This window comes from Schistocerca americana, chromosome 2 (genome assembly GCF_021461395.2).
Source record: "Schistocerca americana isolate TAMUIC-IGC-003095 chromosome 2, iqSchAmer2.1, whole genome shotgun sequence".
In the NCBI taxonomy this organism is placed as follows: Eukaryota; Metazoa; Arthropoda; class Insecta; order Orthoptera; family Acrididae; genus Schistocerca; species Schistocerca americana.
Window position 1 is genome coordinate 131,726,212 of NC_060120.1, and position 22,920 is coordinate 131,749,131.

A 22,920-nucleotide genomic window follows, 5' to 3' on the forward strand; every position below is an offset into this window, starting at 1 on the left:
GGTCCTGAAACACTGTGTTAAACTGGGTTCACACATGATCATCTCTCCCATAGCTGGTAATTTGGACAGCACACATTACATCTTTGATGTTTCTATAATGTCGTCTTTCAATATGATAATGTAAGAGTACATACTGCACATGGTGTACTTACCTACGTCGATACAATGGGTGTTTCACTGTCACGCAGGCTACAATGTTCTCCAAATTTGTATTTAATTGCACTAAATTTTATTGTTAAAAGCAATGAACTTGCTAATGCTCTCCATCATTACATGAACAAATTATTTTGTTACAGCCTCCTTACCCATTTATGATATTTATTCCTGTGATCAGTGTAACTTCACTGCATAGAAGACTTGTAATCTGTGAGGCCACATTGCAGTTACCAAAGTGATTAAAGGATTAATGATTTTCATTTCTGTATTAACTTATGTGTTGGCTTTTTAAGCAGACTGAAATCTGACAGGAATTTATCTGTGAGACAGACATGACATGACATGGACAAGTTTTTTATAACAAAACAATGTTTTACTGAATATTTCATACTTTTCTCAGTAAACATCATGCTGTGTTTGGGTTTTTGTGTTATCATCACTTGACATAGCATGCACATCCATTTCGAATACTGTTTCCTTGCAACTATTCCGCTTCAATGTGACATTGCTTTCTCCAGTTTTTTGATAGGGCCTCATATTTTCTGGTGTGTTGCATGAGAGGTTTCTGGGATTCAAGCCAGGTGAATCCATAGGAAAGACATAATATTTTGGTTGCATACCACACTGCTACCATGTGGCTATTGCAGTGGTATGATGTGTTTATATACCTATATGTAGTCCAGGTGCCAAAGATGAAAGCACCATTCATGTTGTGTAACAAGTCACTGCTCTTATAATCCCATGTCAGCTGTCTGGCTTTCACTCTTCACCTGATGTTGGGCTTTCTGTAAGCTCAAGGTAGGACTCAATGTGTACCTCAACTTGAGTAGTCCATGGAATGAAATTCCATACACTCTTTAACAAATATGTTTCTGTCTGAAACTTCCTGGCAGATTAGAACTGCGTGCCAGACAGACACACGAACTCTAGCAACTTTTTTCTTCATTAATTTAGATAGACTGGTTCAGAGTGCTTGACAGATTCCCTCATTTTGACCATATGTGGTCCAAAAAAATTTCAAAGGTAACAGTGATGTTATTCAATCTGAGTTCCGTCATGATAAGTTCAAAAACGCACACACCATACGGGGAATTATTTCTGTGGTTGAATCATTTACTTTATGGAGAGGAAGACTGGGAATAAAGATGAACCAAAAGCCGTGAAGCTTGTAATCGAGTATGCATATCGTAACACACAAAACATGACAGCCATTATTCAAACAAAACAAAATTTTATTTGATGCTGTAGCTTACAGCGAAAAAAAAAAGAGGAAAAAAAAATTAGGAGCGATATCCTTACGTAACACTAGACACAATATCAACAAAACAATCGCCACTTGTAACTAAGTCCAGCCTTTCTGAAAACTTAAAACAATTAAAAGACTTTAAATATATAATAGTTTACAGCAGATGGCTCATTTACATTCTTTTTTGCTATAAAACAATTAAAACAATATTACAGTACTTTGGAGATTTACAGTCAAACACTCCTTTCATAAAAGATCAGCTTACAGTGCACTAAGCTTCAGCACCAACAGATTCTGGTTATGGAAGATTTACATTTTCTATTGTTATTTTGACTGTCTTTCATCTTCATCATCTTCATCATCATCAGAGAAGTCTCCTGACGGTCTGCCAGCAAACTGTTGTGCTGAAGAGTTGGGAGAGAAGTCATAGCGACCAGCTTTTGATGGTGGGGGGCTGCTAACAAGAGAATAAATTTTCAGTTCTGCACACAAACAAGTACATTAAAAAATAGCAATTATTAAGAAGTATAACACGAGACACTGTTTGAAAATTTTAGTTTCTATCTTCACAAGTTTAATTTTTCTACAGAATATCTTCTTTATTTTTACTGCCCAACCAACTTCTCAACTGGGCCCTGAATAGAACTAATGATTTTTAAACAGTATGCATTCCAGAATGGAGTAACAACAAGATGAAAAGGATGGGTTGCTACTCACCACATACCAGAAGCATTGAGTCGCAGACAGGCAATATGATGAGACTGGTAAACATTTAAGATTTTGAACAGAAGGAATTTGTTTGAAAGCTTAAATGTTTAGCTGTCTTTTCATTGTGCCTGTTTGCAACTCAATACCTCCTCCATGTGGTAAGTAGAAATCCATACTTTTCAAACACATGGTTTTTAAAATCTTGCAATGCACTTATAGCTTTAGTTTTGAACAATAATAAATTCACTATAAGGGCAATGTCAACAATAAAGGCAAGAGAATCAGAGATGAGAACAATACATGAAAATATAATTTCTTACTTCATCATTTCACTACAATGTGCCTGTTGGAAAATTTTTAAGCCTAAGCAAGATAAAACACTACTGCAAATTTTAAAGACAAATATTGGAAAACTAGTATGACCTTTTGTTAGTCACACTGCCCCTTATATAAATTAATTAAAAATTTAAAATTTTCTTGCTCCCAAACAAAGGTTAGGTGGGCACTCCTTGATGAGCCGGAGTTCTTCCACAATGACTGACAACGTTATCTGAAAGCAAATGCTTCAGTTGCAAATTATGTTGCAGTTTCACTTGCTCAGCTGGTTTCAAGTCAATTACAAGTAATCAAATTTACTAAAAAGGAGACTACACAGCAATTTGATTTTTGTAGTTTCTTGCATTTATGGTAAATGAAGTTAAGAACTCGAGTATCAGTCTCCTAAAGCATCCCAATGCCGCTCTAAAATGTTCTCACGAAAATCAACTTTGAAGTTTCCCAAGTGTCTAATACCTAGGAAGTTCAAATTTATGAGGGACTGCATAGCTCTGTGGTAGAATGTTTGTCTACCATATGGGGGACCCATGTTCAATTTATGGCAGGAGCAAATTTTTAAACAAAGGTGCATGTTATGAGCATTTCCATGATGCATAAAATATATAAAGGTGGAAATAAAAATCAGTAGTGCTTGAGACTGATAATCTCTGGATGGCCGGTTTGAGTCTTGTTCTGGTCTTTGTCCCCCCCCCCCCCCCCCCCCCCAATTCAGTTTAGTTTGAATGGCAACACCATTTAAATATAAAATTCATCAAATATATGATCATCAATGTACCTAACAGTCATTTTTATTAAAAATGCAAGCCTCCTTATTTCTAATTACATCACATGCAAAAACCCAGTTGTCATTGTAAATGTGTAGTGACCCACATCGGTTCCACACCCAAGATTCAGGCACGCTGTTGTAAGGCAAGCCACAGAAGTTGCCAATCAAGGATGCGGGCACAGCCTCTCCTCAGTGCACCCTACCGTCCAGCCAACAGCTTACAGAGTCGGGACTGTCCAGCCTCACCCTCAGTTACATGTTGACATTCTGATTAGGATTATCGGACTAGTAGTGTAGTCACTCCGCATCAAGTGTCTTCTTGTAACAAGTTATTTCTAGACTTAATAAAGTGTTGTTTCTTTCATTGTCTGTGCATTCTTGTGATCAGAATATATAATTCTTAATTATCTATTTTTTATGAAGAAAGATTGTTTAGATTAAAAACCTCACAAATGAAATTGTATTTTACACTTCACAGAAACATGACCTTTGTTTAAAAGTTAACAATGACCGGAAATCAGACCCATGTTGCCCACATTGCAGGCAAGCATTCTAGTAAAGAGCCACACCATCCATAAAAAAAAAGATCTTATCTAGGGTATCAAAAACACTCAGAAAAATTTCTATGTCTATTTTCTGGAGACTTTTTGGGAGTTGCATTGAACTGATTTGAAAGGCTGATACAAAAATCCGACTGCTGTGTATTCTCCATGTTAAGTATTTACGCCAATGCCAACAATGTAACAAAATGCACAAGTTCACTGTGATGTCGGCTAGAGTTAAATTTATTTACACAACCAAAATTGATTTTGTAATAAAATTATATCCTTAGCAACTGGAACATCTGATGTTGATAAAAAGTAAGTGCCGCAATTTGCAAATCAACAACTGTACATAGCAAAGCTTGATTTAAAATAGTAACAAGGGGAAGATATAAAGTGAATATTATCTGTAAAATTTGACAACTTTAAACTTTAGCCAAAACATCGCAGTTAACAATTCAATTTTCAGTCAGCTAAGACGTCCAGGAAAGTCAATATTGTATGGAACTACTGTCATATCTAACCCCAGCAACAGCCCATCTAGACACTGTAAATACGCTTTTTGTTTTAGTGCATACCTTGTGCTTTCATCAACATCATTGCTGGTAGATGACGTGGGTGAGCCATCACGCCGAGGACTGGCTGGAGGCGATAGAGCTTGCATCAGACGCCCTTTCCCTTCATTCCATATTTGCGACTGTAAAATGTAGTGAACTTATCAGTTGTGGCATCACAGGGGAGAAATGCTTGATAAATGTAAATTGCGCCCTCACCGAATATCTCATAAAAGCATTTCACCTATACATTAAGGAGAGAAGTTAAGCAGGGACACTTCCAATCATTCATTCAGAACAAAATGTATGAGTAGAGTGTAAAAATAATTTTGAAATTTCCTAATGAAAACTCTCTCACACACACACTCTCTCTCTCTCTCTCTCTCTCTCTCTCTCTCTCTCTCAAATTCTTGGAAATGAAATGATCAGATACCTAGAAACGGTACTGTGGCTATTAAAAAATACTTAACTTTCTTGGAAGAAAAAAGATAAAGACTGTTAAATAAACATAAAATATTTTTTCTGTTCGGTCATGGGTAGTCATCTACCCTTATTTCATCATCTTTATTAGTCAGCTAACATAAATTGCTGGATAAAGGCCTCCTGGGTTTGTGGTCTTCAACTATATTTTACCCAGTTTCTATCATCATCCATCCACCTTCCATTATGTCAAGGCTTATCTTTTGGAATCCAGCAACCCTTGCTCCATCTAAATTTCAGTCTATTAATTATAACTTCTTCCACTCACATCTGTTCCCCAATCCATTTGTTTGTTTCCTGTCTCTTCCAGTAATTCTCCATATGCATCTTTCGATTGATCATTGAGCACTTTTCAGTTTTCAAATACTTTTAATGCAAAGTGACACACTGCCAAAAACCATAAGCTGGTAACACACAGGTTGTAAACTTGCCTTTTCACACATATATGAAGTTTAGTTATGAAAAACCTGCTTAGTTTAACAAAAGCACCCCAGTGCTATTTTTACTTTTCCACTATTTGCTTCATTTAAGTACTTACATTTGAGCCTAGATTTTCTATCAAAGTATAACACAATTCGCAGCAACTGAAAACTGCAAATGAAGCCATGTCTCCACAATACACTCCACAGGAGTCCTAGTAGGTATGTAGAGAAACTTCTATGATGTCTGGAAGGTAGGTAATCAGGTACTGGTGGAAGTAAAGCTGTGAGGATGGGCCATGAATCACACTTGGTTAGCTCAGCTAGTAGAGCACTTGCCCATGATAGGCAATTACAAACAATGCCACTGTAACAAACCAAGCATATCACTCTGCCTCACATGGTGGCATCCGCACAAATGCGTGAACCACAAAACCCACATCTATAAAGAAATATCTGACATATTAGTACAAACAATAGTTGCGTGTTTGAGACTTCTCAACCTTTCAGCATATTATTTAAAGCAATTAAGTTATATTTTACATCTGCACTTCACTCTGAATAATGTCTTTCTACACAGCTACAGAACCTGGCTATTGTCAATTCTGATAGCAGTTTATAGCTAAAACTTTTTATATACATGATCACTTCATACAAAAAATAACACTTGTGGAAATGTAGCTCACAGTACCAGAAACAAAAATATGTCACAATTCCATCAACATGAAAACAGGCAGACAGTTGCAGAAACACAATTCCAGATTACACAGTCTAATCCCAGCTTCTGGAACTATTAGTTCCTTCACAGATAGTTAAGAGGGTAGGTTGGGACAGGTAAAAGGGTAGGTTGGGGAAGGTTAGAAAGGAGCAGCAGGTCACTCAGACCCAAGGAGGACAGGGCCCCCATTTGTTGTGAGGATGTCCATAAGGCGGGTGGGTCCCTCTCATCCTGGTGTTTGAGTGACCTGCTGTTCCTTTCTAACCTACTCCATTTCTGAAGAGGGGAGTAATAGTTTGAAAAGCTGGAATTAGTGCTTTCACATTTAAAAAGAAGTATCTGCAGCACTGGAATTTCACCTTCTGAACCTAAGCTATTTGGTGTATTTATAATTTGGTGTATTTATAATTTTATATTTTCCTCTCACTTATAGGTCAAATATGATGTTCAGATAAGCGAAGTCAAAAGAATAGTATATGTCCAAATCAAATAGCAATTACTGTGACACCTACCCTCCACCCTCAACACACACACACACACACACACACTAGCAACAACTGATGACTTTAGATTCCTAGGTGATGGACTTAGCCACAATGTGTTTCAGAATGGTTCCAGAATGAAGCTTCTTACTGTATCATGGAATATATGCTATTGGATGATTGATAAAGTGATTTTAATTTAGAGCAGATGGCATCCGGATTATAAGAGCTCATACTATTTTTGCAATTCATGTAATTATGGTTATAATATAGTAAATATGTGTACAGTAGAACTTGTTGGAAACTCTTACAAAAGGAAATGTAAAAACAGTGAAAGTGTACAACAATTTACTAAGGAATATGGATGGTTCCTCATTGAGAGGAATCAATTAGTAATCTGCACTGAGACACACAAAAAATTTCTTGCTGTACCTGATAGTTCGGGTAGGAGACCAGATAACATGCAAAACTTTAAAACTATTTGTACACTCAATTTATTGTTTCGTTAAATGATTGGTAGGTTACTGTTCAGGAAAATTTCTGTTCTTTTCACTGAATACAATACACAGTCAGTCAAGATGTGGCACACTAACTGGCATGTCACATGCACCATGAACCAGGGCTGCTTCTCCACATCGGAGACAGCTGTACATCATACAGCAGTGTCCTATTCTTGGTTTTGTTAGCGCCACTTCCTATCTGAGCGACTGGAATTATGTCTGCCATGGCCTTGTAGTTGGCCCCACATGGTACAGTGTGTTGCTTTGTATCTCCAGCCATATATTCTTCCACTGATGCATAAGTTTTCTTTTGTGGTGTTAGAAGATAGCATTTAGTGCATGATTCACTGTGTCCCCACATGTCCCTTACAAGTATTCCTAGTTGCGTTGTCAGCCTGCTCATTCCTATGAATAACCATGTGCCATGGTACCCAAATCAGTGATATCTATTTCCCTTGAAATTGTAAAAGGAGGAGGCTAATCTGGATTTACTGAACCATTCTGTTCACTGGATATCATTGTTGAATCCTCTGATGGGTGCTAAGGGAATTTAAGCATATGAGGAAGTCCTTGCACTGATCTCTTCTAATTCACACCACATGTTTAAAAATGGCAAAAAGCTCTACAACAAAATCTAAAAATTGATTTGGCAGACAAGCAATAAGAACACTGTCACTGAAAATAGCCGAGCAGTCAAATGCCTTCGATTACTTGGTACAATCAGTGTAAGCAAACTTAAAACAGGAACTAGAGTAGCATGCACAATGCCCCTTCTCCCTCCTCCCCTCCAAAAAAGTATCAATCTGTTCACCTCATACTCCTGCCTTTGACCACCACTACTCATCACCACTACAAAAGCCTCCATCAAACCTTCCTTGCATCCATCATTGCCTCCAAATCTACCTAGCAGAACTACTACATTCACCACACCCTCAGAACTCCCTGCTGCCCCCTACAGAACCCAGAGCCTAAACTGACCTGCAACACAGTCATGTACTTGTCCTCCAAAAGCCTCGGTCCCACATAAGCATCAGCCATTTCCAAAGGTCCTAATCTTTTGCCCCATATTCAGTCACGCTGGGCTTGTTAAAGATCTTCTCTCCTCCTGATCCCTACAGTGGAAACACTTTTTTGTCACTAACCCTACAAATTAGACTCAATCCAAAGTCAATACTGAAACCTGACCAACTCGGTTTACTCCTAAAGCCAACGGTGATCCACCTCTATTGCCCTCAAATAAGCCTCTGTTAATTTTCCACCATATCCGCAGAAAAATGTGAGGCCTTGGCACTAAGAGACAGTGGTCATTTGTATGCAAGTTGCATTTGTGTGAATATGTGCGAGTGTCCTATTACTGAGGAAGGACTTTGTCCAAAAGCTGATATATTTCTTGTATTCTTTTCCATTTTGCCTGTCTGCAACTCAACGCAGTAGCAATCTAGCGTTTTAATATTTTTGTTATTCCATCATGGAATTTCCGTTGTTTGATTGCATCTAAATTTTTGAGTTGTACCTTTGCCCAGATCCTAAATAATCTCACTGTCAATCTATGATTTAAGCAGGCATATCCAAATTATGTTTAGACAATGAGAATACACATTGAAAACCGGGGAAATTACATTACATTATAAACATGTTGCACCGTAAGAAACAAGCACTCGTGTAGAAAGTGATAGCTCACCAACTTCTGTGCATACACTATGTGTGGAACTTGTTCTTTAGGTGCCTGTAACTCGCCTAATACCCATGTTGTGGACACATTAACATTCTTAGCTAAGATCTTACTGATCTATACATTGTATAGTCTTAATCCAGCCAGTATCTAATGAAGGATTTGGAAAACAATATGAGGGAAGACCTGGATGTACTCCATATCATCCAGCTTGGAAATATCAAGTTGTTTACAGCCTTCACAATTCTCGTTTTAAGATCTTTTTAGACACATAAGCAGCAAAGCTTTGCATCAAATACAATGCCAAGAAATCTTACCGATTCCTTAGACCTAAGAGTGTGTCCCACAGTAGCAATGTCAGTATACTAAAAACATGTCTATGGTTGAAACCAGTGCATGCGCATGCGCGCGCGCTGTACTAACCCCCCCCCCCCCCCCCCCCCCCGCCCCCACACACACACACACACACACACACACACACACACACACACACACACACACACTAATTATCTCAATGGAAAACCAAAAACCTGTGGCTTCTAAATCAAATCTTCAAAATTTATCTGCATCATTTGTATTTGGGAGCCAATGGAAGAAAGATAAGAGCCAGAAGAGAAGATTACAAAATCCTCCACAAAAACAATTGGCAGGTCTCAATACATGTTTTCCTAACCCTTTTAGAGGGTACAATAAATCAACATTGTTTCTCCTTTTTTATTTTCAGCTGCAGTTTCCTTTAGGTCCATACTACTTCTATTCTTCAAGAATGTCATTCCTTCTCTTCTTGTGTCCAATTTCTTACAGTTCTTGTGTTTCTCTGTCCTGAACATGTCCCTCTGCTAGTGCTTTATTACGAAGTATTCTGTTACTCATTGTTGTAATGACTAAATCATGAGGGTGTTGCCAGGAAAAAAAAAATCAACTAAGTATGAATATTTGCTATAAGGCTTGTAACTTAGGCAGAGATGTACAATGTAAGCCACTTTTGTCAGTTCATTAAGAGGTCACACATATTGGGGAACTGCCGATTTCACATTTACTGATTGTGAATTGGATATAAAAAAGCAGCACAGTCATGTAACATCTTTAAGCACACAGCCTCAAATGCCACATACAGAAGCCCTCAAACGTCAAGCAAGGCCGAGTTCCACTGAACAGAAGAGTCCCAGACAGAGAAGAGTTCCAGCCAGTCTTTGATAAACAAGCCTGCAGCAGATACTATGCGAGTAAGCATCATACTCAATTAAGCTTGCACGCTGCGGGTATCTTGCAAAGCTTGCCTGTATATACCACCATTGGACTAGTATTAATGGTTTCCATCATACATTTGTCTCTATATACCTGTGTCTTAAGTCCCTTTCATTGTGATGAGTACTTGAACCAAAGGGTGCAATTAGAGCAATACAATCTGACAAGTCCACGGCTCGTGGTCTGTAGTACCATACATTACTGTGTATATCTGAATCTTAATGAAGTTACAGACCACAGTGACCATTTGTTCTGGTAACTGATTGGTTGAAAAATCTCAGATTGACCCCACGCCAGCTCACTCCTGCACGCAGCCACTTATGGACCAAGAAACAGGTGACCTCAAATTCTGTGTCACTTCTGATCTGAGCGTGAGCTTCTAAGTATGTTGCAACCCACGACATATTAGATGTGGAGCCCAGGCTTCGATAAATTGCTGAGTACCTTTACTAAGAAGGAAGGTGCCTTAGAATACGAAACATAAGATTTTATCCTTGGAGAACTAGCAAGCCCCATCTTAGGATGACTGGCTTGAGCTTTCAAGGTATATCTGATACAGTGTACATGGAGAGCTGTCATTTTTAGTGTACAGCAGGAGCGAAGCAAGAAGAAGACAGATGAAGTCAAGAGGCTGTCCACCGTCCAGTGTCACAAAATTAATAGATCACTGCAGTAAACATCAGATGATGCCTACCCAGCAGTTACAGCAATTGGGGTCAGGGCCACTGACATCTGAATCAGTGGCATATATGTGCTGACCACACCAAATTTCAACATTATGCGGCATGAGACATCTACAAAGTGTCGCCACCTGACTGACAAATGCAGTAAGTGAATAACTACATAGCATGAAAAAAAGGTTCACAGATTTAAGGAAGAATGAAAAAGCACATAACATGAACCTGGAAAGGAGTGAGGTCCCCACTAAGCATACAGTCTTGGCTAAGTTACTTCTGAGAGCTTTTGATGGAAATAAAAATGAACTTAGAGAATTCATAGACAACTGTGACCAAGCATTTTAACTGCTGTGAAGCCACAGTCATAGTGTGCTATTAAATTTTATTAAAATTAGAACTACTTGTACATGATTTGGCAGCAACGTGGGCAAATGTGAAGGGAATTTTCTTTGAGAACTACGAGTCAAAATGGTCTTTGGATTACCATATGTGTCTATTGTTACTCAGTAGACAGAACAGGACCGCAACTATTGCCGAATGGGTGCGTCACACTGACACATTGCAGCACCAATTTCAAGAAGCCATCCAGGGAGTGTTGAAAGAATCAGACATTCCAGGAATCCAAACTAATTGTGAAGCTGGCACAAGCAATGTTCATATGGGGAATTGAAGATAAAGGGACTAAAACAGTCATTAGAGCAGCAAGAAGAGAAGATTTAATGTTTGTTCAAGCAGTGTCTCTAGCATTAACAGATGGAGCATCCATCCATCACCTCTAATAAAGAAAAGTTTGGTGAATCCAGTTGCCCAGGAGATCACTGTTTTAGATGTAAGAGAGGGGGCTGCCATGCAAGGAACTGCACTGCAGATAGAGAAGTCAGGAAAATAGACACCATCCCACTGAGTATAGTAGAGCAGAAAAATGGGCACTCCATCCTCCCCTACCACCAGAAAGGATAGAGAGAATTCTATGCAGAGGCCATCACAGGGAAACTGGGAGCATGTGGCTGATGGTTTGTCGTTGTGATATGTTTGTTTGTAACGAACAGGACACAGCCCAACAGTGTAATTCTGATGCTAGTCTAGCAAACATGAAGACTCAGAAACTGGGAAACGAAAGAATGGCATGGGTATGCAGTCAACCAGTGCTGAAAAGTTGTTCTCAGTAGACTGCAAAGGTAGGAATGATTCCGTAAGTATAAGATGCATGCTGGGAAGTGCACGAACGCACATGTTTCATAGCAGAAGGTGTACAACTTTGCTTCCGGAGTTTGCCGATAGGTGGCGACAATGGTAAGTAGCAGTCGAAAGAAACAGATCGCAGACGTCAGGCAGTTAGCTTGGACCTCGGTCAACATAACCTCATTCAAACATTAGTCGATTTGTGTCTATATCATAAAGTTGTTCTTGATTGAAAATGTCTGTTTACAAGCCTAATTCTCGTCATCTGTGGGAGGTGTTACTGTTTTGTTTCAATAAGAAGAAAACAGCAGCTGAGCCTCATCAAATGCTCTCAAGTACGTATGGTAAGGACGCTATTGGTGAAAGAATGTGTCGGGAGTGGTTTCAACACTTCAGGAACAGTGAATTTAACACCTTAGACTGGCATATTGGTGGAAGAGAGAATGTTTTCGAAGACGCAGAATTGGAGACATTGCTGAGTGAAGACTCACGTCAAACTCAAGAAGAATTGGCACGATCAGTGCGAGTGACACAGGAAGCCATTTCAAAATGTCTCACAACTATGGGCATGATTCAGAAAGAAGGAACTTGGGTCTCTTGTGAGCTGAAACCAAGAGACGTTGAACGGTGTTTGTGTGTTTGTGAACAGTTGCTTCAGAGGCAAAAAACGGAAGGGATTTTCGCATAGCATTGTGACCGGGGACGAAAAATGGGTTCATTAAGATAACCCTACATGCAAAAAATCAAGAGGATATCCCGACCATGCTTCCACGTCGACGGCCAAACAGAATATTCACGACTCCAAGATCGTGCTCTGCATTTGGTGGGACCAGCTCGGCGTTGTGTACTATGAATGTTAAAACCAAGTGAAACAATCACAGGTGCTCATTATTGAACACAATTAATGCGTTTCAGCAGAGTATTAAAAGACAAACGGCCACAATACAGCGAGAGGCACGATAAAGTGATTTTGCAGCACGACAATGCTCGACCCCATATTGCAAAATACGTCAAAACGTACTCGGAAATGTTAAAATGGGAAGTCCTACCCCAACCTCCATATTTTCCAGACATTTCTCCCTCTGACTATCACCTGTTTAGATCAATGGTGCATGGCCTGGCTGACCAACACTTCTGATCTCATGAAGAAGTCACAAATTGGATCAACTCATGGATCGCTTCAAAAGATTAACATTTTTTCGATGTGGGATTCGTACACTGCCCAAAAGATGGGAGAAAGTAGTGGCCAGCAATGGAAAATACTTTGAATGATATATGTGTAACCAATTTGTTTAATTAAAGTATCAAATGCCAGGGAAAAGAATGGCAGAAACAAAGTTGTACACCTATTAAATAGTGCTGCTCAAGTTAGCACAATAAAGAAATCAGCACCAAAGAGTATGTTGGCTACAAAGATTAAAACTTAAAGCGATTACTACAGAAGTAATAGAGATGTGCGGAGATGTGATGTTACCACTGAGGATCAATGATTTTGTGTGTGTGTGTGTGTGTGTGTGTGTGTGTGTGTGTGTGTGTGTAAAGCATAAGTTTCATATAGTGAAGCACGAGTAAAGACACCCTGTATGAAGGAATCTTAGGCAGAGATTTCTGTGAGAGTGTAAAAGTAATCATAGATTAGGTGACAAAGACCCTATGGCTCACGGGCAGACCACTATGACTACATACAGAACATGAGCCAAACCACAGAATCTTGCAGACTAGGAGAAAGCCATGAAGAGAGGAGCAGTGCCCACGGAACGGGCATAAGGCAGCCGACAGCAGTGGATGACAAGGAAAACTGCGATCCCAGAGGCCTCAGTATGAGTTCAAGTAGAATCATAAATAATTCTGAGTGATAAGAGAGATCTCTAGAGTAAAGAGTCAGAAGAAATAAGAAGTGATAGGGTGCCACATCTAAGGGAAGCTAGGAACAAAGATGAGAAGCAGATGGAAAGAAAAGTGAGCCTGTGTGACATTATACAAATAGGCCCATGATAAGGATTTAAGTCCATAACACACATCTGACCAAAAGAATAATGGAGAAGCAGCAGTTGGGTGTATCTTTGGCTGCAGCTTTGATAACCATAGACAGAAATGAGTATTTTCAATACCATGGAAGAAGCTGTTATAATGGATGTCCTAAAGTTAAGATAGAAGCAGTACACATAGTGGAAGAAGGCAAGGAATGGCGCATACTTAGTATAGTTTCAGTGGACCAAAAGACAAGGTTATGTTTAAGCTGTTCATATATTTTGATAATGTGGTCATGTTAAAATTGCAGACCGACAAGTGTTAATTCCTATAGAAAGAGGTAAATTACTTACGGCACATAATTATGACAGAAGGATTAAAATCCAACCCTAGGACTTGAACATGTTAAAGGAGCAGCCAAGACCCAGTACCACATAGCAGTTAAAGAACTTTCTACGGATCATGTCATTTTACTGCTGTTTTAGTAAGAACTCTGTCAAATATCGAAACCATTACATGAATTAAACAAAAAAGGAGCAGAATATGAGTGGCTGACTCAGTAGGAAGCAGCCTTTTAGGAACTAAGAGAGGAAACAGTTAGCCCTCCCCCAATCTTACAATATTCCAATTTTACAAAGCAGTTCATAATGAGAACACACGCAAGCAAAAAGTTGATCGGTGCCTTACTGACTTAAGGACAATTAGGACAGGACTTACCAGTAACGTCTGCATCCAGAATGCTGAACTGCACTGAGAGAGATATAGTATGATTGAACAAGAGCTCTTAGACATAAGTGTGGGCAGTGTAGCACTACCAACCTTACATGTACAGAAGAAAATTCACTGCATACACTGATCATGAACCCTTGAAATAACTGGAGCGTACGAGTGATCCATCATCAAGACTAATGAAATTCAGAATTAAATTGGCAAATATGACTGAGACAACACACAAAAATGGATTGTAAAACACAGTAGCAGACAGACTGTCTTGCATACCAGAGGACCCAGTTGTAGTCATCACGAATGTGGAAGAGACTGATGGGGAATAACAAGATGACCAGTAATGAATGGGCACCAAGGAATCATCTGTGCAACTTAAATTGGAAAGAACACGTTCTGCAGAAGGTGAAACAGAGGCTATGTTTTTTTGGCAGAACATTTAGAAAATGCAACAGATCTACCAAACGGAGTTCTCCATTGTCTTTTGGAGTACTGCTGCTCAGTGTGGGATCATTACCAGATAGGTTTAATGGAGTAGATTGAGAAAGTTCAAAGAAGAGCAGCACATTTTGTATTATCGAGAAATAGAGGAGAGAGAGTCACTGACACGATACAGGATTTGGGGAAGACATCAATAAAACAAAGGCGTTTTTCACTGCGACAGAATCTTCTCACGAAATTTCAATCACCAATTTTCTCCTCTGATTGTGAAAATACAGGGTGCCCAAAATAATGTATACACTCTTTGAAACAGAATATCCCTTTAATTAAAGGAGACAGAAATACAATTTATATGGGTAATAATTTAGAAGGTGGTGAAAAACATAACAATGCTTTCTTTTGTTTCAGGATTTTCAGCGAACATGGCGTTATCGTTTGAACAATGGAAATGGGTGCTTAAGTGTTACTGGAAAACAGATAATGTGAGTGCGGTACACCAACATTGGAGAATTGAATTCGGAACACCACCACTGACAAGAGTAACTGTTACAAGAATCGGAGATAAGTTTGAAGTCAAAGGAATGGTGCACGATATGAAGAAGACTATGAGAGTGTTGATGCAGTAATCCAGGCTTACAAACGATCCCTGAAGAAATCTGTGAGGCAATGCTCTCTTGAGACTGGGATCTGCAGAAGCAGTGTTCATAGAATTTTGCGTTCTCAGAACTTTAAGCCTTACATTCCAAGACTTCTCCACGCTCTTAACGAGGATGATCCTGATAGGCAAAACGAATTTTGTGAGTAGTTCATTAACAGATGTGAAGAAGAGCAAAGTTTCCAAGATCGAATTCTTTGGTCAGATGAAGCATGTTTAAACTTAAATGGAACAATTAACTGCCATAACTACGCGTATTGAGCCAGGGAGAATCCATACATAACTGGGCAAAGGCATGTTAATCTACCAGGAGTAACAGTCTGGCACGGTCTGTCTTCTAGAGGGTTAATCGGGCAGTACTTCTTTGACAACACTGTCACGGGCTACTTGTACTTGGAAATCATAACTCCTGGTCTTAGTGTTGTGTTTGGAATTGAAAATTATTGCTTTCAACAGGATGGGGCACCATCTCACTTTTACATGGTTGTGAGGACATTTCTCAATCGTACATTCCCTGCCAGATGGATAGGACGAAGAGGGAGTGTGGAGTATTCCACTCAATCTCCAGATTCAAATACTTTAGACTTCTTTCTGTGGGGTACTCTCAAGAACACAGTTTACACTGTGGACCACACACACTGGATGATCTTAGAGAGCAAATTGAGCTAGCTTGTGATGCTATTCCATTGAAAACAATAAAGTTGGCATGTCGCTCAATCGTAAGTCATCGCAGATGGTGTATTGCGATGGATGGACACCAGTTTGAACATTTACCACTTAAGTCAGACCAAGTGGCACCTAACACCACTACAATTATATTTCTAACCCCTTTGATTATAGAGGTGTTCAGTTTCAAAGAGTGTACACATTATTTTGGGACACCCTGTATTTTGCTGATCATCACAAAGAAAAACAAAATCAGAGCTCACACAGAAAGATATAGGTGTTCATTTTTTCCATGCAATGTTCCAGATTGGAATAATAGAGAACTATTGTGAAGAACTCTCTGCCAGGCACTTAAGAAGTGTTACTTATGGAGTATCAATGTAGATGTATTAAATGTTGTAGATCTCTGAGAGGTGTGAAGAAAGACCTAGAAAGGTACATTCAAAGTTTCGAGAATTGTCAGAAGAACAAGATTATGCAGAACAAGGTGAAGATGGCATTAGTGGCGACCGAAATATCTAACCACGTATTTGCTCATTGTGATATCGACATGGTTGAACAACTTCAGATAACAGAGAAAGGGACTAGATACATCCTAGCATTTCAGGATGCCCTCACAAAATTTATTGTAGCACAACCTATAGTGCAACAGGATGCTGACACAATAGTGCAAGTCTTAGTGCAGAATGTTACTGAGTGGCCAAGGAGGCAAACTTTCTAAAGATTGTTTATTGTTTACTCAATCTTCTACATACCATCCGCAAACAAAAGGAGCATACAAAAGAACACTTTGAACACTAACAGAATATGTACGCCATCATGTGGGAATGAAGCAGGAAAACTGGGATGAATGTATGCATTTTGTCACTTTTGTACGTAGCACCACACCACATTTATCAACTGGATTCACTCCAATCACATTATCTTTTGGAAGAATATGGAACATTCCGAGGATGCTAAAGCGGGATCTGGCCAAAGTACAACACACCTACGACGATTACGCAATGGAACTAAAGGAAGAGATGCAGTAGATGAATCAGATGGCAAGGAGGAGAATAAGATACTGTGATCACACTCAAAACCCCAAGGAATTCAAAGCAGGAGACAAGGTTCTATTACATGACAAAGGTATGAGAAGAGGGCAAGCAAGGAACACAACAAGTCGATGAAGAGGACCAAATGCAGTACTCTAATTTATGAACAAGAAGTTCATAACATTATAAGTGAATTGATTACTAAAAGTTCATTTGAACTTTAATCCTGTGAGCTTGTGATACAACTGAGTTCATATGAGGAGGAAGAACAGTCTCAATTATATTTTAAAACTGATTAAAATGGGACTTAAGTATAGGAATTCAAAAGGTGTAGGTGAGGGAGATATCGTGATCTGTACTCTGAGACAGACTGACCCCTGCTCACTTTCCCTCTATTAGCCTAACTCTGCCAGTAGTAGCAAGTAGGAGGGAGAGGGCAATTAGAAAATAAGTTCAAATTGCGAACAGGAGTAGCAGAAACTGAGAGATCCAATTGGAAAGCAGCATATCCATCTATGCATTAGTAACCACCACCATCCCTCGTAGCCATAGAAGTGGCACTTAACATCTCAGATGTAGCATCTAGTGCAGGAATGGAAAGAAGTGTTACAACCATGTGCATGTGAATTGTGATCCAGCTCATGGGAAAATCTCACAAGAAGTGCATCCCCTATGTGAAATCATTTCTAACCCCAGTGCTTCACCACAGGATACATAGTATCGCAGATGAAGTATGGAAGAAGATGTGATTACTTACAGTACATATCTGTGTTACAAGGGTGTACTAATTGTATCAATGCAAGATTATACGTCTGTATGTATGTATGCTTATAAGTTAAAAGAAAAGAGAAATACATGTATTTATATATGTATATGTAACTTTCATAAGAAATAAGTACAATTACGACCGAAACATGAAGAGATATCTAATTATTAATATTAACTGTAAGCCTTATAAATTAGGTAGCAATGTACAGTGCAAGCTGCTTTCATCAGTCCATTAAGGAGTCACATGCATTTGGAAACCACCGATTTCACGCTCATCAAGGTCAAAAGTGATGCAGTCATGTGCCATTTATAAGCAAACAGCCCCAAATGCTATATATAGAGGCCCTCAAAACATCAAGCCAGGCAGAGTTCCAATGAGTAGAAGAGTTCCAAACAGAAAAGAGTTCCACCCAGTCTTGGATAGACAAGCCTGCAGCAGGTACTATGTAAGTGAACATTACACTCAATTAAGCTTGTACATTAAGGATGACTTGCGGAGCTTGCCTGTACGTACCGCTGACTAGGGTTATTGTTTGCCATTGCACATTTGTCAACATGTACTTATGTCTGTACATCACTTTCTTCATAACAAGTACTTGAATCTAAGAGTTCATTTAGGGCAATACAATTTGGCACTTCTATGATTCATGGCCTGTAGTCCCATATGTTACCATGTATACCCGAATCAAAGTTAAAGGCTTGGATGCCTTCTTTTTTTTTTGGGTGGGTGGGTGGGGGGGGGGGGGGACTGGTGGGAGAATCCAGTAACCTTCATCTATGTTTCACACTTATTAAAGTTATAAGCTAGTATCTGTTTTCTTCTGCACATTCATTGCAAACATCTGAAGAAGCAATAAAAAGCAGACCAGTAGGCCAACCCAGAGTCATTTCCTTATCACCACCATAACTACCCCCTTAACTTAACATCACCATATGTACTTCATTAGACTAACATCCAAGTCATTCTGTACTGTCTCCAACCACAGACAGAGACCTGAAAAATCTCAGCTTGACCCTGTTGCCATGTCATTCCCGTACATAGCCACTTGTGTACCAATAAATGAATGACCTCAAATCCTGCATCATCTCTGATCCGAGCGTGAGCTTCTGAAGTGTCACGACCCACATCGGGTTACAATTTCAAATTCCATATTTTTTGTCTCTCTTCCTAGTTCCCTCAGCCATGAAATTTTGGATTTGTGATTGTTTAGTAAGCCAATGATTTGTTTAGTTATTCTGTCTTATTCATCCTGCATGTGTGCATGTGGAATATTAATCGTATTTTTCTCATTACATCTATTATCTTTTCAGCTTTCGGGTAAGTTTCTGTATTAGATCTTAATCTGCATTCTGATTCACAGCTGCTTTTAGGCTCTCATATTTTTCTTTGCCTTCTTCTTTCTAATTTTTCTAGGCCTCCCTCGCCCTTTACCTTTTGGTGTACAGTTGGTTAAAGTTAATTTAATTATTTCTGTTCTGTTCTTTTGTAATCTAGTCCAAACTCTGGTAAAATGATGAGTAATGTATTTCTATTGATAGCATTGTACATCTTCTGAACACTCCTTGATACTCCGCTAACTGTGGATCACGTATTCTTTCTGCTCTGCTTACAAGTGCCTTCGACAGGATCTTGTAAGGCAGGATCTTGTAGGACATCAGCAAGAGGGAGTTTCCTCTATAAATGTTAGGATCTGTTTTACATCCCTTTTATGTAGGAGATGTATTAATGCAGATGTCCATCAAGCCTGCAGGGTGTTTTTTTTCTTATTGTTAGGCATGATATGGATTGGGGCTAAGAAATGTAAGAGGAAGCCACCTGGTAGAATTTTGCACAGAGCATAACTTAATCATAGCTAACACTTGGTTTAAGAATCATGATAGAAGGTTGTATACATGGAAGAACCCTGGAGATACTAAAAGGTATCAGATAGATTATATAATGGTAAGACAGAGATTTAGGAACCAGGTTTTAAATTGTAAGACGTTTCCAGGGGCAGATGTGGACTCTGACCACAATCTATTGGTTATGACCTGTAGATTAAAACTGAAGAAACTGCAAAAAGGTGGGAATTTAAGGAGATGGGACCTGGATAAACTGAAAGAACCAGAGGTTGTACAGAGTGTCAGGGAGAGCATAAGGGAACAATTGACAGGAATGGGGGAAAGAAATACAGTAGAAGAAGAATGGGTAGCTTTGAGGGATGAAGTAGTGAAGGCAGCAGAGGATCAAGTAGGTAAAAAGACGAGGGCTAGTAGAAATCCTTGGGTAACAGAAGAAATATTGAATTTAATTGATGAAAGGAGAAAATATAAAAATGCAGTAAATGAAGCAGGCAAAAAGGAATACAAACATCTCAAAAATGAGATCGACAGGAAGTGCAAAATGGCTAAGCAGCGATGGCTAGTGGACAAATGTAAGGATGTAGAGGCTTATCTCACTAGGGGTAAGATAGATACTGCCTACAGGAAAATTAAAGAGACCTTTGGAGATAAGAGAACCACTTGTATGAACATCAAGAGTTCAGATGGAAACCCAGTTCTAAGCAAAGAAGGGAAAGCAGAAAGGTGGAAGGAGTATATAGAGGGTCTATACAAGGGCGATGCACTTGAGGACAATATTATGGAAATGGAAGAGGATGTAGATGAAGATGAAATGGGATATAAGCTACTGCGTGAAGAGTTTGACAGAGCACTGAAAGACCTGAGTCGAAACAAGGCCTTCGGAGTAGACAACATTCCATTGGAACTACTGACGGCCTTGGGAGAGCCAGTCCTGACAAAACTCTACCATCTGGTGAGCAAGATGTATGAAACAGGCGAAATACCCTCAGACTTCAAGAAGAATATAATAATTCCAATCCCAAAGAAAGCAGGTGTTGACAGATGTGAAAATTACCGAACTATCAGTTTAATAAGTCACAGCTGCAAAATACTAACTCGAATTCTTTACAGACGAATGGAAAAACTAGTAGAAGCCGACCTTGGGGAAGATCAGTTTGGATTCTGTAGAAATACTGGAACACGTGAGGCAATACTGACCTTACAAGCAAGATGGCCGCGAGTGTAGAAGTGTGTGAATCTAACTTGAGAAATAGTTATAGTTATGCTGTTAAAAAGGGAGTTTGTAAGAATTGTAACACTGAAATAACAACGCTAAAAGAACGAATTGCTAGCTTACAATTCATAGTCAGTTCTTTAAGAAGCGATATTGACTCACTCAAGAAAGAAAATCGGGATCTGCGATCGAAGCCAACACTAAGTGAAGTGATGCAAGATAAAAGTAATATATCGTCCGAGTGGATAAAAGTGCCGTACAAAAATAGTGTTCCAACTACAAAAAGAACAACAAAGTCTGCTAAAACTGCCACATTTTCGGAGAAAAACAAATATCATGTTTTGCAAACAAGTGACTGTGATAACGACTCTCCAAATGATCGTGAACTTGAAAAAGTCAGTGAACTGAAAATGAATAGCGTTTTTTCAAATAATGTCAACAACAAACACAGATCATCAGGGAAAAAGGATAGTGTACTATTACTCACAGACAGTCATGGCAGGAATCTATCCAGCATGCTCCGTGAGAAAAATCGCGACATAGCAGTGACTAGTGTAGTGAAACCAGGAGCGGGATGTAAAAATGTTGTAGACATTAACTCTCAGACGAAATTAATGCAAGAAAATGACTTTATCGTCTGTACAATGGGTTCAAACGATGTGGCAAAAAATGAAGCAGAGGTTTGCGAGAAAACGCTACAGAATTTTTTACAAGCTAATAAATGCAGAAACACAGTAGTTGCCACACTTCCTCATAGGCATGATCTGATTTATAGTTCGTGTGTAAACAAAGAAATTCGGAAAACAAACATTAAAATAAGGAAACTGTGTTCTCAATACACTAAGTGCGATGTACTAGATATAAGCAAGCTGCATGGAAATCTGCACACGAAGCATGGAATGCATTTGAACTATGAAGGGAAAAGATTTGTTTGTGATCGTGTTAGTGAAATAATCAAAGAAAGACTTGTAAGGGATAGAACAATTTATCAGCTTCCTGAACAGCCTTCCAACAGCAAGGAAAACAAAATAAAGAAAAAAGAAGAACAAAAATACAACACTGCTGACGTTCCCAATTTAAACTAGAGGTATGTGATGCTGTAAATATGATTCCCAATTACCAAATCGTGAATACGCCCGAACTAAAAATTTATCACCATAATGTGCAATCCCTGCGTAATAAGATCGATGAAATTAACATTCTATTAACACATGAACTTAATGATATCTCAGTGTTATGCATTTCTGAGCACTGGCTTAACCCAGAATTAATCCAGAATACGAAAATAAACAAATTTGTCTTGGCTGCTTACTACTGCAGGAAAAACAGCAAGCAGGGTGGGGTAGCAATTTACACAAAGGATAATGTAGATTTTATTACACTACCTGAGTTAACTAGCGCAAATGTCGAAAAGAATTATGAAATTGCAGCTATAAAAATTACTCAGTTCAACCTGGTTATTGCTACAGTTTACCAATCACCGTCCGGGAATTTTGAACTTTTCTTAAACAAAATGGAGTCATTGCTAAATAAAGTAAATAAAATGGATTGTGAATTGATAATCTGTGGTGACTTCAATATTGACTTCCTCACGAATAGTGGAAATAGGGAGACCATTTTGAACCTTGCAACGTCCTACAATTTAAAGGCTGAAGTAAAAGCAGCTACCCGAGTATCAGAAACTTGTCAAACAGCTCTTGATCAGAAGAGTTTACACAACACCTCACTAAAAATTTTCAATGCAGGTTTTAGTGATCATCTTGCTCAAATATTAAGCATAAAAGTACAAGGCAGTATTATTAACAACATGTCTTTTAGAACAGCATATCGAAGCTATAATCAGCATAATGTGAACTACTTCAACAACTTATTACAGAAAGAAAAATGGCTAGGAGTGTACAAAATGAACGATATAAATGAA

General features: G+C 38.9%; 1 protein-coding gene across 8 annotated transcripts in view; it reads right to left on the reverse strand.

Moving 5' to 3' along the window:
• Positions 1–1,367: 1,367 nt before the first annotated feature.
• LOC124596644 (choline-phosphate cytidylyltransferase A-like) overlaps positions 1,368–22,920 on the reverse strand; it is a 133,343-nt gene continuing 111,790 nt past the window's right edge. For 6 of the 8 annotated variants that reach the window (XM_047135872.1, XM_047135874.1, XM_047135877.1 and 3 more), the window contains 2 exons: positions 4,333–4,451; positions 1,368–1,859 (listed from right to left, as the gene is read on the reverse strand). In XM_047135872.1, the coding sequence (XP_046991828.1) occupies positions 1,727–1,859; positions 4,333–4,451 (252 nt within the window). In that variant the 3' untranslated portion in view covers positions 1,368–1,726. The remainder of the gene's footprint in view (positions 1,860–4,332; positions 4,452–22,920) is intronic. The other 2 variants (XM_047135873.1, XM_047135876.1) reach the window with 1 other exon arrangement.